This window comes from Diceros bicornis, chromosome 16 (genome assembly GCF_020826845.1).
Source record: "Diceros bicornis minor isolate mBicDic1 chromosome 16, mDicBic1.mat.cur, whole genome shotgun sequence".
Taxonomy (NCBI): Eukaryota; Metazoa; Chordata; class Mammalia; order Perissodactyla; family Rhinocerotidae; genus Diceros; species Diceros bicornis.
The window spans coordinates 46,715,930-46,731,612 of record NC_080755.1 but is presented as its reverse complement, the minus strand read 5'-3'; the positions used below and the strand labels follow the sequence as shown (position 1 = coordinate 46,731,612).

The 15,683-nt window shown below is 39.8% G+C and overlaps 1 protein-coding gene across 3 annotated transcripts in view; it reads left to right on the top strand.

The window, feature by feature from the left end:
• The window catches only part of CCDC68 (coiled-coil domain containing 68), a 51,022-nt gene that overhangs the window by 21,018 nt on the left and 14,321 nt on the right, over nucleotides 1-15,683 (top strand). For all 3 annotated transcript variants that reach the window (XM_058557178.1, XM_058557179.1, XM_058557177.1), the window contains exons 5-8: nucleotides 119-244; nucleotides 1,939-2,067; nucleotides 6,859-6,941; nucleotides 14,247-14,352. In XM_058557178.1, the coding sequence (XP_058413161.1) occupies nucleotides 119-244; nucleotides 1,939-2,067; nucleotides 6,859-6,941; nucleotides 14,247-14,352 (444 nt within the window). The remainder of the gene's footprint in view (nucleotides 1-118; nucleotides 245-1,938; nucleotides 2,068-6,858; nucleotides 6,942-14,246; nucleotides 14,353-15,683) is intronic.

Here is a 15,683-nt window from a genome sequence, read left to right as displayed (position 1 = left end):
ATGAGGGTGCAAAGGGCACAGTTACAGCCTCTGTGGTTTTAATTGCCTGTCAAACTGTTCTGTCTTTAACCCTTTTTATTGTAAATGTCAAAACATGCACAGTGACCTTTTTTCCTAGCTCGAAGCCTCCAGAGAAGCAGGAGCAGCAGTTCTGAGAAATGTGGCCCAGAGATTATTTGAAAACTACCAAACACAGTCTGAAGAAGTTAGAAAGAATCATGAGGACAGTAAACGCTTGCTCCAGGTACTGAGCTAGCAGCTTGTCTGTTGGAGAACTAACCCCTGAGCTGCACAAGTCCCTCTTTTTGGAGGAGTTAGATGTGAAACAAGCAGTGGCCCAGGGACTTGGCAGGCCCTGGTAAGGACAGGGTAACTGTCTTCTGTGCCCATCTCCCCCACCCCTGCTTAGCCCAGCACCTAGATGCTGCCGAGCCGCTGTGTTACCTTGCCAAGAGCCCTGCAGAGCACAGGTGGGAGGGAGGCTGTGCCACCCTGCCTAGAGGTCAGGGCTAGCCCAGGTGACACTGACCAGTGCCTTCTCTTCTGGTTCTGCCTTTGACTAGCTAGATGACCCAGGTTGAGTCTACCTCTCTGGACTTGGGGTTCCTTGACTCTAAAATGAAAAAGTTGGGCTAGATAAATGGTTTAAAAAATGTTTTGGTCCTAGAATACATTTTTCAGCTTTAACAAACAAAGAAACAAACATTGCATGTATGTGTACATATATATATTTTTAAATATAAAAATTATATATTTCATATTTTAATATATGAGTATATATAATTAAAATATTGAAAACACATGAATATGTATATGTGTGTATATATATGTATATGGATATATTTCATAGACATACATACACTTTTTGTTTGTTTTAAAATCTGAAGTATGTACCCTAGGACCAATAAAACTTTATCTGAATAATGTATTCTAGGACTGGAAGAGGGAAAAAACTGTGTGTGTCTGTGTGTGTGCATGTGAGTGCGTGTGTGTCTGTGTGTATGTGTGTGTGTGTGCCTAAACTCAAAAGAGGGAAGCTCATTCATGCTGGAGTGGGGCACATGGATCTCTGCCCACTCAGGCCCTAGGAAGGTCCCCAGAGGAGCACAGTAGGAAATCCACTGCAGAGGGGACGGGCCTTCATGCTTCAGGCTGTGATGGTGATGTTCGCAAACTCACATGCATGTAGGGCGCAGATAAAGAACTAAGTGAGTGAAGTGAGCAGGCTTGTGTGGACCCAAATGCTCTGCATGAGTGGTAGGCCCAGAGGGGCTGGAGTGCACACGTCCCTGCGAGGGGGACCTCAGCCTCAGCCTGGAGTTGCCTGGCAGGAATGCCCACTTGGTGTTTTCAAGAGAAGCCAGACATATTTTTTTAACTGTAAAATCTCGAGTTCTGCTAAATACACCTACAAATGTGTGTGTGCATATCGGTTGGAACACTCCCAGTATGGCCTGTGGGCTGCCAGGATGAAGACTTCTGTTCTGTGGTCTTGCAGCACAACTCCTGCTGTGTGCCTAGGAAATAACGCTTGACACAGTGGGAATAATTATTCTGCTTTTATGACACCTTCTGATTAAAAATAAAACATTTTTTCTTAACCATCTAAGATTTTATTTTTGTTTTAGATAAGTCTTGTTAAGAAACTTAAAGTAAAAAATTTTGCTTTTCTTAAATTAGCTTCTCTCTTTCTTATACCTGTTATATGTTTTATGGTAACAAATGTAAACATTCTAGGAATAATATTTATATATTATTAATTCTCCATTGATTTAGTGTTGTGCTAGTCCATCAGAGAACGCTGAATTCAAAAAAAATAATTCTAAACACGTGCGAATTATTAAATTTTTTTTGGCTACTCAGAAAATGAGAGAGGGAGGTAATATATGTATAGGTTTAATAAAAACAATAGCCTGACAACTGCTTTTCTGACCAAAGGTTAACAAACTTGAAAAAGAACAGAAATTGAAGCAGCATGTTGAAAATCTGAATCAGGTTGCTGAAAAGCTTGAAGAAAAACATAATCAAATCACAGAATTGGAGAACCTTGTACAGAGAATGGAAAAGGTAAGACCCTGGAGAGTTAAAGGGAGTTCTCCCTGACAGGGTTAGAGTAAGAATTAAAGAAAATAACACTAACATAAATAACATTAAGTGAAAGTACTCTTTGCAACTCTGAAGACTTTAGGAAGTTCTCAGTAATGTTAGTTTCTTCCCTTACATATTTAATATGACCTGCATTGTAATTACTGATTTCTCTCTTTACAAATACTGCGGACACCTCCTTGTCTGTCATGTTTTCTTTCTAGTAAATGTATGTCTTAGAAAGGGGAACCAGGTGAGGCTGTGAATGGAAACGATGGAAAAGATCATAAAGCCCACCTACTGCTACTAATAATAAAGTGGATCCCTGCAGTCATAGTATTGTTATGTATGAGTCCGTGTCGCTGTTTGGCCATCCACGTTCACTTTAGGTTTGTAAAAACCTGTGGCTGCACTAGGACAGATATAGTTCACATTAAGAAAAGACATTCTGGAACTTTCAAAAGAGACAACTTGAGGACGAGTAATAATAGGATGAAAACTATTAAAAGTTTCATGCGGTATTCCTTTAAGTAGCTGGCTTACCAACTATATACAAAAGGTGAGCACATACATTTAATCATGCATGCCTTAGAATTTAGAATTCAGACAAACCAGGGAATATTTTTTTAAATAGAAAAACAAATAAAAAATTGGCATCTCAAACTGAATGGGGGGTAGATAAGAATATAGGCTTTGACTTCTGGTAAATATTGCCCACTAAATTTTTATATTTATCGTCTTAATTCCCTGATTTGCCTCTGCTCTTCTCAGCCTTATTTTGCTTGATAAGTCTGCCTGAGTTGATGCCATTGTAGAAATATCACTTCAAAAGCATCACGTTTCAACATTCAGGTTTCTTGCCGGAGGAACTTTGATTAATTTTTTACATATTGCCCAAGAATTTAATTTATAGCACTGTGAGTTTGGCTGAATTTGTAATCTTAATGAAGGTCCTATGAGGAAATAATGAAAATTAAATAAGCCCAAACTTAACTGAATCTAATAATAATAATATACAGCTGCATCTGAGCATTATATTTTAGCCAGAATCACTGGGCTAGAATGTCCTCAATCAACTGGTTTGTCCAGGTGTGGCAGTTTATAATTATGATGTTTTGGACAAATTGTACTATTTGAAAGGATATTTTGTAGCGTTAGAATATTTATCCTGTAATAAATAGTTTAACAAACTAAGATAGCACAAAGATTGTTTGCATTTAGGAAAGAAAGACAATTCTGGAATGCAAATAGGTTGTTGAACCAAACAACTTGATGACCCAGTTTGACATTTAAACTTAGACTTGCTATCACCTCAAACCCAGTAACCCTGGGTTAGGTTTAGTGCTAGCTGACAGTCCCTGAAAATTAACAAAAGAACAGTGGTATATAATTTCTAGTTCTTAGTAACCCCAGGAATTCTGTACTAGATGTGAGTTCATCTCCAGATTCTGGGATAAATTCACTCGACTATTTATTCGACAAATATTTGAGCACCTATCATGTACCAGGCAGAGCTGGAGGTGTGATATCTATTTGTGAATGAACCGGGTATAGTCTCTTTGGGGAGATTACAATGGAGTATGTCTGGGTTGTGTGGGACTCAAGGAACTTCCCAACTCTCCCTTCATTCATTCTGCTAGGGGTCCTTAGGGAGGCTGACACCCCTATTGAAGGGAAGGAAATGTACCCCAGAAGGAGGTTAAGTGGCTCAGATACTGGCAGACACTTTTAAGAAGTGATGGCTAAGCTATTGTTTTAATATTGACCCATAATGATGGGCTGTCTCTAGGAGCTGTGACAGAGTGAGTGGACAGGATGCCCATGGTTCAGCAAGCCCATGCAGTAACCTTCCAGAATACTCTAGTTCAGTGACTTTCTACAGTGGAGCCTACTGGAATGTCTGGGAGGTGGAGGTAGGTGGGGATGGAGAGGAAGGACAATGTGCAAGAGCTTTTTTTAAAAAAAATATTTATTTTAAAGATATATTTGTAAAAGAAACAAGCACATAAATAAAAGTATAAGAAGCAAAGTTTGGCAACATCTTCTTGATTTAAGGAAATACTGAGAATACAGGCTGTGTTTAAGGGTTTCTCAGGTTGGGAGTGTACATTAGAATGAGGGGAGGAAGTACAGAGACTTTTGTATTAATAGGAAAAAGACATGAGTTCAAAAAGGAAATGAAAATTAAAAATGAACATCCACAACAAAGGTTGATAAATATTGCCCTGGTAGTGGGTGCCCCCTGGAGAAGGATTCATTTTCTACTCTCCTGAACAAGCCACTGCTCCAGTAAATAGCCATTAGTGGGATGAGGTCTGGTAATGAACACATTACTTAAAACCTTCACCATCTGTCCCCCTTTAATCAGGAATGCAGCGAGAATGAATTCCATAAACACAGTGATAAGCCAGCAAAAACGCCCAATAAGAGCATTTTAATATGGCATATGTTCCTTTTGCTAACAGTGCAATTCTGTTGCATCATATTTCTTTTCCAGTGTCATTGATTTAGCACTATTAGAATTTTAGAGCTCAAAGGCACTTTTGAGACCACCTAGTTCCTCATCATGATTTTATAAACGAAGACGGTGCAGACAAGGAACTATTCCACGGTCCTCCAGTTACCAGGGCACAATCCTTTCCATTATGCCCCTGTCATCTCTGATGACAGATAAAAATGATATCCTTGGTTTCTAAATCATTTAGATGTTAACATATGGCAATGATTTAAATTGGTGTCCACTCCACCTTGATCAATGGGGCGAGGGAACTGGTGAGGTTCCCAGAGGTGCTGTTTGGGAAAGAGTGGATTGCCCACTGGGTGGTGCTGTGTACTCCTTTCCCTTTTTAGAAGATACTGTCCCTGAGAAGAAGTGCTAGCTGGTATGGTGTGATTTTCTGTGTTGTCAGAGAGGAAGCATTAAAAGCCCAAGTGAGATTCTGGGGCCTTGGTCAAGGCAGAGCATTTACTTGTCTAGTCATCTGGTCTGCTTGAACTCTGGTTATGAAGATCCATTAACTGAGAGTAAGTCTGTTAGGAAGAATGTTTGTTAAACACCATTTTCGCCCCTACTAAATCAAAGCATATTATCAGCGAGGTGTTTCTTTGATGATCCAAGTATTGTAATAAGCTTGCAAGGCATATCTGTGATCCCTCAAATATAATTTTAACACAACTAGGGCTACACCGAGCCCTAGGACAGTTTCTATAGGCGACAAGAATGCTGCAGGAGAAATTTGAGAAAGTCAGTATAAATTTTAAAAATAACAGAGCACATAAGATATGGGGTGTTTGGCACCACTGTATATTGTATTGTATACAGTAGTTGGCACTACTGTATATTGAGGTCCTAATATGTGCCAGAGAAGCATGTAGGCCTTTCACATAAATTATCTCCAATCATCCCAACATTTCAATGTACATAGTATTATCCCCATTTTAGGGATGTTCAAAAAGTCAAAAATACGACTCAAACAAATATAGAATGAATACGTCTGATGTCTTATTCAACTCATTAATTAAGGAGAGAACCAGTAAGTGGTAAAGCTGGTTTAAATAAAATATTTTGAGAAACTGGCTGTTGATAGGCGTTTTGAAAAAGGAATATAGAATAGGATTACGAGGTGAGATACAAAGCTGGTTAATATTCTTTAAGGCAATTCAACCATAACCTTTGGGACTATCTTTTCTACCAGGGAGAAATCTACAAATTAACATGCAACTTCACAGACTCAGAGCTCTAATCAAATAATAAAGTCAAACGCAGGGAAATTCTCCAAGAGAATTAAATAATCTTTGTGTAGAGTTATTAAACAATGACCCAATATGACATTAAAATCATACATTGTTTTGATTTCCAAGTTTTGGTTAATTTTTCTTAACAGTGATAAGGCCCAGAGAGGTTAAAACCTTGGCAAAAAGTACAAAGTTTCAAAACCAGGTCAGTCCATGTCCAAAGACTTTCCAATGTTTTTGCTCTACGACGCCGCCTTGTCTTTTACCCATATAAATACTGCAGCAGGAATGATTTTAAACAACATTGTACATGGTGACAGAACATCTCTTTACCATCCGATATATAAAAGAACACAATCATCCCAGGTTGGTTTTTCATGGATTTGTCTATTTTCCTTTTGGATGGAAAGAGTTTGGTTTAATAATGACATTAAGGCATTTCTTTAGATAGTCTTTCTCAATGTCAAAATTTCTCTTATATCCTAATTGAGGAGTGACTTGACCATTTGTGGCCTTGATCCTTCACTAAAAATACATTTACTACTTTTCTGCTTTCTGACAGATGCCATGTGAGCAGGTAGGAGTATCAGGATACCAACAACTCATTCTGATGCAGGAGAAGCAGGCGTCATGGTGGGAGAGCCAATGCCTAGAGAGAGAGGAGCAGGCAGTTTGCCTCTGGGGTGGGTTGGAGAGAGGGAGGAGAAGGTTTTACTGAGTGGGGTAAATTTCAGCAGTGGGCTGGAGGAGGAGCAAAAGCTCTCCAGGCAAGCGAGGGGAGTGAAAACAACTAGTCTTGACGTGCGGTTGAGCTACTTGTAAACCGTGCAGGAGAGTGCCTGACGAGGCTTCACGGGTGGGGGGTGGGGGGCGTGGAACAGCTCCCTATGACATTAGCTTTTAGTTCAAGACATATTTCTAGTATTACAAGGAGCATCTTTTGTGAACAGTTTGCAAGAATGCCCTATCAAACACACACACATACACAGAGAGAAAGTGAGAGAGAAATAAGCAAAATTGTTTCTTATTTTCTCCTAGGAAAAGAGAACACTGCTAGAAAAAAAACTGTCTTTGGAAAACAAGCTGCTACAACTCAGATCCAATGCTGCATATGCTAAAAGGTTTGCAGATCTACCTCCTGAGTAAAAGCACTTCCTGATAGCTTTCCTCACCATGGTCCACTGGCCAATGGACAGAAGGCTACCACTCCCCGGGGAAACAGGAAGACTGAACGTGCTGGAGAGAGGGAGATTTTTTAGCATTAATAGCAGTATGTCTCCCCTTCCTCACCCACTGGGAAATGGGGGAGGGGCAGAGTTCACTGGGGGTCCAGGGAAACTGGTGGGAGGGCTAATCCTTCCGAAGAGTGAATGAGCCTCCTCCCTGTTGACCCTTGGTGCTAAAGAGAATGCTGTTGAGCTCTTCATTCCCCTGATGCTTCTGATTTTGTTAATGGATCTCTGACAGCTGGCATTAAATTGGCTGGCCACAAGTGGAATTGTAAGATAGTTTTGTGGTGCTCCCCAACTTTGTAGAGAATGAAGGAAATGTGAAAAACATCCTTAGTTCTTTGGACTTACTTACAAATACTCATAATTCACAAGCAGTCCCAGTCCTTGGTATGCTGGGGGTGGCGTGGTTTTGTGGATATCATACCACTGCTTTACTACTCAGCTACTGTTGGAAACTTCTCTGGAATATCGTGTAATAACTCCTATCACATGAAATTTCCAGAAGTTTTTCTCTTCTTTTCCTTTCCTTTCTTTTTCTTTCTTCTCTTCTCTTCTTGTTTCTGTTCTTTTAATTCTAAGCCCACCACAGTCATTATGTTCTGATATAACATTCAAAGTCAAATCTATTTAAAGATCTTAGTTCATCCATCTAGAGCCATTGCTCCTTGGGGTATCAGGCGCTATTATGAGCCTCAGAATGTACAAATTCCTATTCTCACTTATTCTGTAATATATGCTCAAACATCCCTCTCTCTTGGTCTTTTGATTATTTGTCTCCATTTCCTTTTCCTTCTCTATTATCTATCTTTCTCTTCTTGTCTCTCATATGCTATGCCTTCTGTCTGGCTCATATTCATACACTGGACCACATATGCCAAATCCAGAACTGGGCTGACCCTGGCAATTGCACATACGTATTCGAAACCACTGGGATACCATTAACATTAATTTCCCCATATTTTTCCGTCTGAATAAGGTATAGCCACAGAAGGCAGACTTCTAGGAGAGTTTCGTAGCACTCTGCATCTCCGTAGAGAATGAATGATATACTGTGGAAAACATCTATAGTTCTTTGGAATTACTTACATATACTCATAACTCTAAGTAAATCTTTGGCTTACCTTATTTTTTTTTTCTTAAAGAGAGCTTTTCCATGTAACGGAACTACTGCCTGGTACATTGTGCCTTCCATTAAGAGTGCAGACAATCTGAGTTTGATATCTTTCTTTAAAAAATGATTTTTTATTGATAATAGGGTTTTTATCAGTCTTTGAGCCAAAAATGTAACCATTTTAAAAACCAAACTGATCTATTCTTTCAGTTCTATTATATATGAGCAGTTGTTATAAGGAATTCTCAAAAAGCTCTTAAAGAGGTTTTAAAAGTATTTCGAGGGAAATGGATGTTTTGTGTTCCAGAAAGATGTTTGGACATTCAGGATTATGCAATTTTCATAGATTGTAGGTATTACAAATATTTATCTTACTTATTACTTTGAGCTGTGAGTAGAGGTATTCACTTTGCTAAGTGACAAGAAAATGAAATTGGTATGAGGCAGACTTTTTTGGTTAAAGTGATAGAGACTTGGTTAAGCTACCACAAATAAGAGGATTTCTGTTAGGTTAAGATTGGATAAATATAGCCATAAAGAAGATGCACCTTGTGGGAAAACAGGAGGGCCACCCTTTAGCACCTAATGTGGTTTTAAAAACCAGATTATTTTATTGCTCCCATTCAGTCATGAGTGTTTGTGAAGTCTCCCTTTTCTCTTGTTTTTTCTTCTTCTGGTATGATTCGTTAACTTTTCCCACCATTTTTCACCAGCTGGTTTGTATTCTCTGTATTTTCCTTTCAAATTCCAGAGGAAGGAGTCTGACTGGCCTAATACTACTTCCCGTATTGGGCAGATTGATCATGTTGACCAACCCCTACGTTGTCATCCAACCAATGGCCTTTTGGCAGACACTCACTCCCAGTCTTTGGTGGCCTTCCCTTACCCAAAGAATAGCCTGGGGCTGCTTCCCTGAGAAGGGGGCTATGGGTGATTAAATTTTCCTTAGGCATAGATGGTGGTTGTGACATGTGCCATGACTTTCTTGAATTACAGTGAGCTTCATTCTGCCATTTTGGTAAAAAGATTCAATATGCTCTAACTTGGCATTTCTAAAATAAAAAAGCATCTCTCAGGATGATAACTTGTAAGCATTTGTAATTCAAAAGAAAACGACAGTTTTTTGTTGTATATGGATATGTATATATCATTATAATGTATTAAGCTAATGCTCCCAATTACTTTGAACAAGAGTTAAAAGATGTGGCAGAAGCATCTCTTATTATTTTTTTTTAATGATTTTATTTTATTTATTTTTCCCCCCAAAGCCCCAGTAGATAGTTGTATGTCACAGCTGCACATCCTTCTAGTAGAAGCATCTCTTATTAAAAATAAAGTTGGCTCCGTATTTCTACTACCATCACCACCAACTGACACATGTATAGAACTTTGCTGTTTACAGGGTGACCCCAGATACCTTAATTTAATCCTTCCATTGATCTTTCAGGGAGGGCACTGAGCTTCTAACTGGTTAAGTGATTACATGGCCTCTCGGAAGTTGTAGAGCTGGGAGTTTGGGCTTTAATATTTTCATAGCAAAGCCTGTGCTCGTTCTGCTATAGAGGAGATATGATCTTCTTTCTCTCATTTCCAGAGACCTCTGGAGACCTTCCGCTTCTAGGAAGATGTAGAAAATGTGTATCTATGAGGAGAAGGCAGTTTCCACACTTGTCGCTCTGCCCTGTGACATCACAGACAAATACACAGGCCCATTTTAGAGTTATCCTTTGGGGAAACACAAAAGTTGTACCTCAGAAAATCCTTTTAAAAAAGGAGAGCATGGGGCTGGCCCCGTGGCTTAGCAGTTAAGTGCATGCGCTCTGCTGCTGGCGGCCCGGGTTCGGATCCCGGGCACGCACCAACGCACCGCTTCTCCGGCCATGCTGAGGCCGCGTCCCATGTGCAGCAACTAGAAGGATGTGCAACTGTGACATAGAACTGTCTACTGGGGCTTTGGGGGAAAATAAATAAATAAAATTATAAAAAAGGAGAGCATGATGCCAGAGACCAATTGGTTCAAAGCCACTATAACAGTGAGGAGGCCAGGGCACGCGGCAAGGTCCGATAATGCTACCCTCTGATGGTATAAGTTAACTCAAAGATGGATTTTAAAGTATCCTGACAAATGATGACAGTCCTCCATGAACTCAATTTCCTTTGACCAAGCCTTTGACAGATACAGGCCAGCAGAGAGACTGAGAGTATGATTCTTGCCGAGTACTTACTCTGTGATCATCCCATGTTATTAGTTAAAGGCAATGCCATTTGTTTTGACATTTCTGCAAGTTAAAGACAGGATTGACTTCCTGTCTTGAATGCTAAGGAATCTAACAAGAAGAGTACCAGAAATGGTATTCTGTTCACTCTGCCTTGGTGGTGAATCGAGAGAGGATCCTCAATGCCCTTCCTCAAAAGGGTAGGGCCAGCGTTTTCCTCTCTTTTGGTTGGGGCTCTTTTGTCTGCTCCCATTGGCATTTCCAGCTGCACACTCTTTCAGCTCCAAGCCTGGGACATATGAGCCAAAAAGAAAACCCAGGGAACTCACCATTGTGTCGTTTCCTGGATCCCAAGCTAGTCTGATTCTTCTCTCCACTTTTCACAGTCTTCTTGTGTTTGCTTATATATTACGTCCAGGTTTTTGGTTGTATTTAATGGGAGGAATGGGGAAAAACATCTTCTGCATCTTCCTGGAAGCAGGAATTTTTTGATTCTGTTTTAATTTCAACATTTGCCTTGTATTTATATTGAGCATTGGGAGGCAGAGCCTGCGTCCTAGATACAGTCATTTGTTAGAAGAGCTTGTCCTCCTTTCCTAGGCTTCCACTTCGTTATGTTTCCTTCCTGCTGTTTTGCTTTAGTGCCTCTGTGTGAAGACTGAGCGCTTTAACTGAAAGATAAATAACAGAGATTAAAGGGAGCTCAGATGGCAGCTTGTTTAAGTATATTCTCACATTTAAAGACCTTAAATGGATGACTAGGTTTCATGTTTATTGAACAATCCTAAGGGAGATTTTCTGCAACTTCCTTTAGTCACTGTTCTAGTGTATGAATGCAAATAAGCCTGAAAGCCCTGTGTTCTCAAGAGTGCTTCTAGAAATACTTTTCTTCCGTCTTGAGACCTATTTCAGAATTTTATTTATCTACAGTGACTTTTATGGTAATACTCTTATGGAATACATGGGGAAATTTCCTGAGCTTCGTATTTTGGGGAGCACAGTATCTGCCTCTCACCCCTGTCCTTCTAAAGCAACCTTTTTTCCTTTTGGTACCAGGGTTCTAGGTCATCCTAGGACATAATGAGACCATTTTGAATACTCACCTTTAAAATTTTTGTAAATTTTTTAAAATTTTTAATGAATTTATGAACACTTTATAAATATTCAAAGTCAACCCATCTTTGCAAAGCATCCCAAGTTCTTTCTCATTGTTTGCCAGGAAAGTCTTGAGTCTGGCTGCTCTTTCTCCCTTCTTCTTTTCTCCTTTTTCCCTCCTCACTGGAGCAATTTTGAATCTTAGCAGCAGCTGTGGGCCAGATTTCTGTTTGCCTTCTCTGCTGTTTTGGTCCTTGTGTCCTCAACTCATCTGTTTTGTGAAGAGCCTCTTCAAGTCACTTTCTAATTTTTCTATTGGGATACTTGTCCTATTGATTTGTAGATGTTCTCTATATATTCTGGATACAATGCCTTTATCAGTCATTTGTGTTACCAATATTCTGAGGCTATCCTATTCACTCTTAGTTGATGACTAGAGGTTTTTAGTTTTTGTCTAGTCAACTTATCAATCTTTCCCTTTGTGGTTAATAGTGTTTTGAGTTCTATTTTAAAAAAATATCTATTCCAAATTCATGAGTATGCTCTTCTATATTATCTTCTGAAAGTCTCTTGGGTCCCCAGTTTTATTCACAATCTATGTGGAATTTATTTTTGTTATGAGGTAAGGCTAGGATCTATTTTCTTTTTCTTTTTTTTGCTGAGGAAGGTTAGCCCTATGCTAACATCTGTTGCCAATCTTCCTCATTTTTTTTTTTTTTTGCTTGAGGAAGATAAGCCCTGAGCTAACAACTGTGCCAATATTCCTCCACTTTATATGTGGGTCCCCACCACAGCAAGGCTGTCTAGTGGCGTAGGTCTGCATCCAGGATCCAAACCCGCGAACCCGGGCCAACAAAGCAGAGTGAGCCGAACTTAACCACTATGCCATGGGGCCAGCCCCTTCTTTTTCTTTTTTTCATGGGAATATTCAGTTGTCTCAGAACCATTTGTTGAAAAGACCATCCTCTTTATAACATTCTGCAGAATCATCGTTGATATAAATCAAGTCTATTGGTATAGCTCTGTGATATATATGTCTATGCAAAATAAAAGTGGCATGGATATAGCATAATTTGTTTTATCAGTCTTCTATTGAACATTTAGATTGTTTCCACTTTTTATGCTATGAGGAATAATGAACTACATTTTACATATGTCTTGTGACATATATGTTGTGTAATTATACAGTATTTTTATAGTATAAATTATTTAATTCCATAGGATAAATAAATAGTATGGCTATCATTATGCATTATTTGTACTTGTGCAAGGATTTCTGTAGTTTTATAGAAATTAATTTTTTCTGCAGTAAAACAAACTCTTTTTGAAGCTCTCTCATCAAAACTAAAACAGGGAAAAAATTGAAAGATTCTCTTAAGTATTGCAAGTTGCCTGCAAATTACTTGGCTTTGTAAAACTATACTAAATACTAAAAATTACTGAGACGACATTAGTGGTTTAGTGCTGCGCTACTGAAAGCACTTAAAGTCTGGCCCATGGACCAGGAAAATTATTGTAATACCTGGAGCATGATGGAAATGCAGAATCTCAAGCCATACCTCAGCCTACTGGATCAGAATGTGCATTTTAACAAGATCCCAGAAAATTTAACAAGATCCTCCAACGCATATTAAGTTTGAGAAGCAATGTTTTGGTATATGATGTGAAACAAAATGGAGACTCTGTTTTTTCTTTCTAATGACAACATGTTCTTTAGTATCACATGAATTTCCGTGACTTTTGTAATATTTGTAGAGGCTATAAAAATCAGAATTGCGATTGCATTGGATGTTGGCTACTAATTATAAAACCTTAATAAGCTAAAATAATATTAAGATATTACTTGCTAAAAAGCTTATTTTCTGAAAGTACGTTGACTTGACCTCTTTAAGACTACAATATAACTTTGTGAGGTAGTAAAGGGAGGAATTATTATATCTATTATGCTAAGGCTTAGAAAGGTTGTGTGACTCCAAAGTCACAATGCTCCCAAGTTTGGTGGTCTTGCCACAATGCATGTTGCCTCATAATTCTAATAAAATTGGCAAGAAAAGAAATAGTTCAAAGCTGTGTAATCCATTGCAGTTTCCTAAATGGAGCTTTGGGAAAGTATGAATAATCGAAATTCCAACATCACCCATCTTTTTTCACAATGGTTAAGGTAGACTCAAAATATTAGCTGGAATTTAGTTTCCTCCTTTTTTTTTCTTGCCCTACTTATGGGTAGTAGAATTACCAAAAGTAGGAAGCCAAAAAAAAAAAAAAAAAAGGGAAAAAAGAAAACACAGGCAATCCACAACATATACTAACCCTGTATCATTGGAAGTTGGTTTCTGGTATATATGTAAAATCTCCGTTCCTGGCTCTGTGTTCTAAGTCTGCTATCCCCATGTAATTATCTGTGCATTCTGATTGGTACTAGGTCTGTGGGTGCTCGTAGGCAAGACAGATTAGAGATGTAAGTGCTTCACCTGGCTCGATACAATCCAATCCAATACGACTTGACTCAACTACCTGCTGGAGGGAGGGGAGTCACAGGTGGCCAGAAAGGAGCTTTGACATGAACTGATATTCTTATTCAAGCTCATATCGAGCTAATCGGAGGCTGCTTCGTGGTGTCTTGTGTGGCATATGGGGCCCTGGGCGCCACTGCGTCCACATGATGCCCAGTAACAGTGTAGTGTGTGAGGAGAGCCTGGCAGCACAGCTGTAAACAATAACTGTATAATGCATTAGCAAACCTTTCTCTCTCTTTTTCCTTTGCATTTCCAGTTGCCAGGATCTTCAGATGGAGATTTCCCTTCTCCAGGAGCAGATCTCTCATCTGCAGTTTGTGATTCACTCCCAACATCAGAACATGCGCAGTGTCATCCAAGAGGTCAGATTAATCAAATGTATTTCTCTGGTAGATGGTATGTTTACAGTGAGAAGACCAAACACAAGTGGCTTCTCTGGACTTTCCAAGCAGGGAGATTCTTCTTCCCGCTGACATTTCCTTGTTATTCCCATGCTGCGTGGCTCTGTTTCCAATGCACTCTTTTGTCTGTATGCCAACCCCTGTAATGTTCTCAAGGAAGATATTTGGGAAATGGTGTTTAACTGCTCTTTAGATGATTCAGCGATTTTTTAAAGTGTTCTGAGCCAGATAATGTACACTGTTCTTTTGAAGATTTTGTAGGTTAGGAGATTCAGCTCTGTCTTTTTTGTGTGTGTGTGTGAGGAAGGTTAGCCCTGAGCTAACATCTGTTGCTAATCCTCCTTTGTTTGCTGAGTAAGATTGGCCCTGGGCTAACATCCGTGCCCATCTTCCTCTACTTTATATGGGACGCCTCCACAGCATGGTTTGATGAGCGGTGCGTAAGTGCACGCCCGGGATCCGAACCTGCAAACCCCAGGCCGCGAAGCAAAGCGCGCACACTTAACTGCTGTGCCACTGAGCTGGCCCCTTCAGCCTTTTTCTTGAGGAAGAAATGATCTGCTTTCATAACCTCATAAACAGTAAATTTACTTAGGAAGTGTGTTAGGGCAGGGGTGTAGCCGGGCCGTTCTCTGGGAACATCCTGGCAGGTGCAAGAGAAGCGGTAACTGTGGTGGCAGCCAGATGGATGGTGGATTGTACACTCGTACAATTTACTTCAAGGATATGTTTTGATCTGGTTTGGGGGATGTGCTTTAGACCTCAGATCAGACCTTCATTCACTTTTTTTGCTACCTAATAATTATTTCCAAAGGAGTCCTTCCAAATAACTCAAATGCCTTTCTGACATAAATGTAACACTTGTGTTTGCATGGCTAGGACCTCACCAAAGGGCCAGAGCATTAAGTCATGGCACTTGAGGCCAGGAAGGACTTAGGCGGCATCCCACATTCTCATTTGACAGATGAGAAAACTGAGGCCCACAGCAGTTAAATGACAGCACTGATAGTGGTGGTGTTGGCTTTAGAATATGTATGCTTCCTATCTCCCTGAACCATTCTGAACTTCATCACCCCACCTCCCCAGTTCCATGTTGCCTCTTGACACTTACTTTTCTTCCGAAGCAAAGCAGGCTCACCTCCTTTTGCCACTGGTTGACCAGATCTTTGTCTTGAGGAGCTTCCCTGCACTGGGCGATGGTTTTGCATCACGTCCACTGGCCTCTGCGTCTGCAGGATAAAAACATTATGTGGCTGAGACATAGAAGGAGATCAGTGCTGCTTTTCACAGGA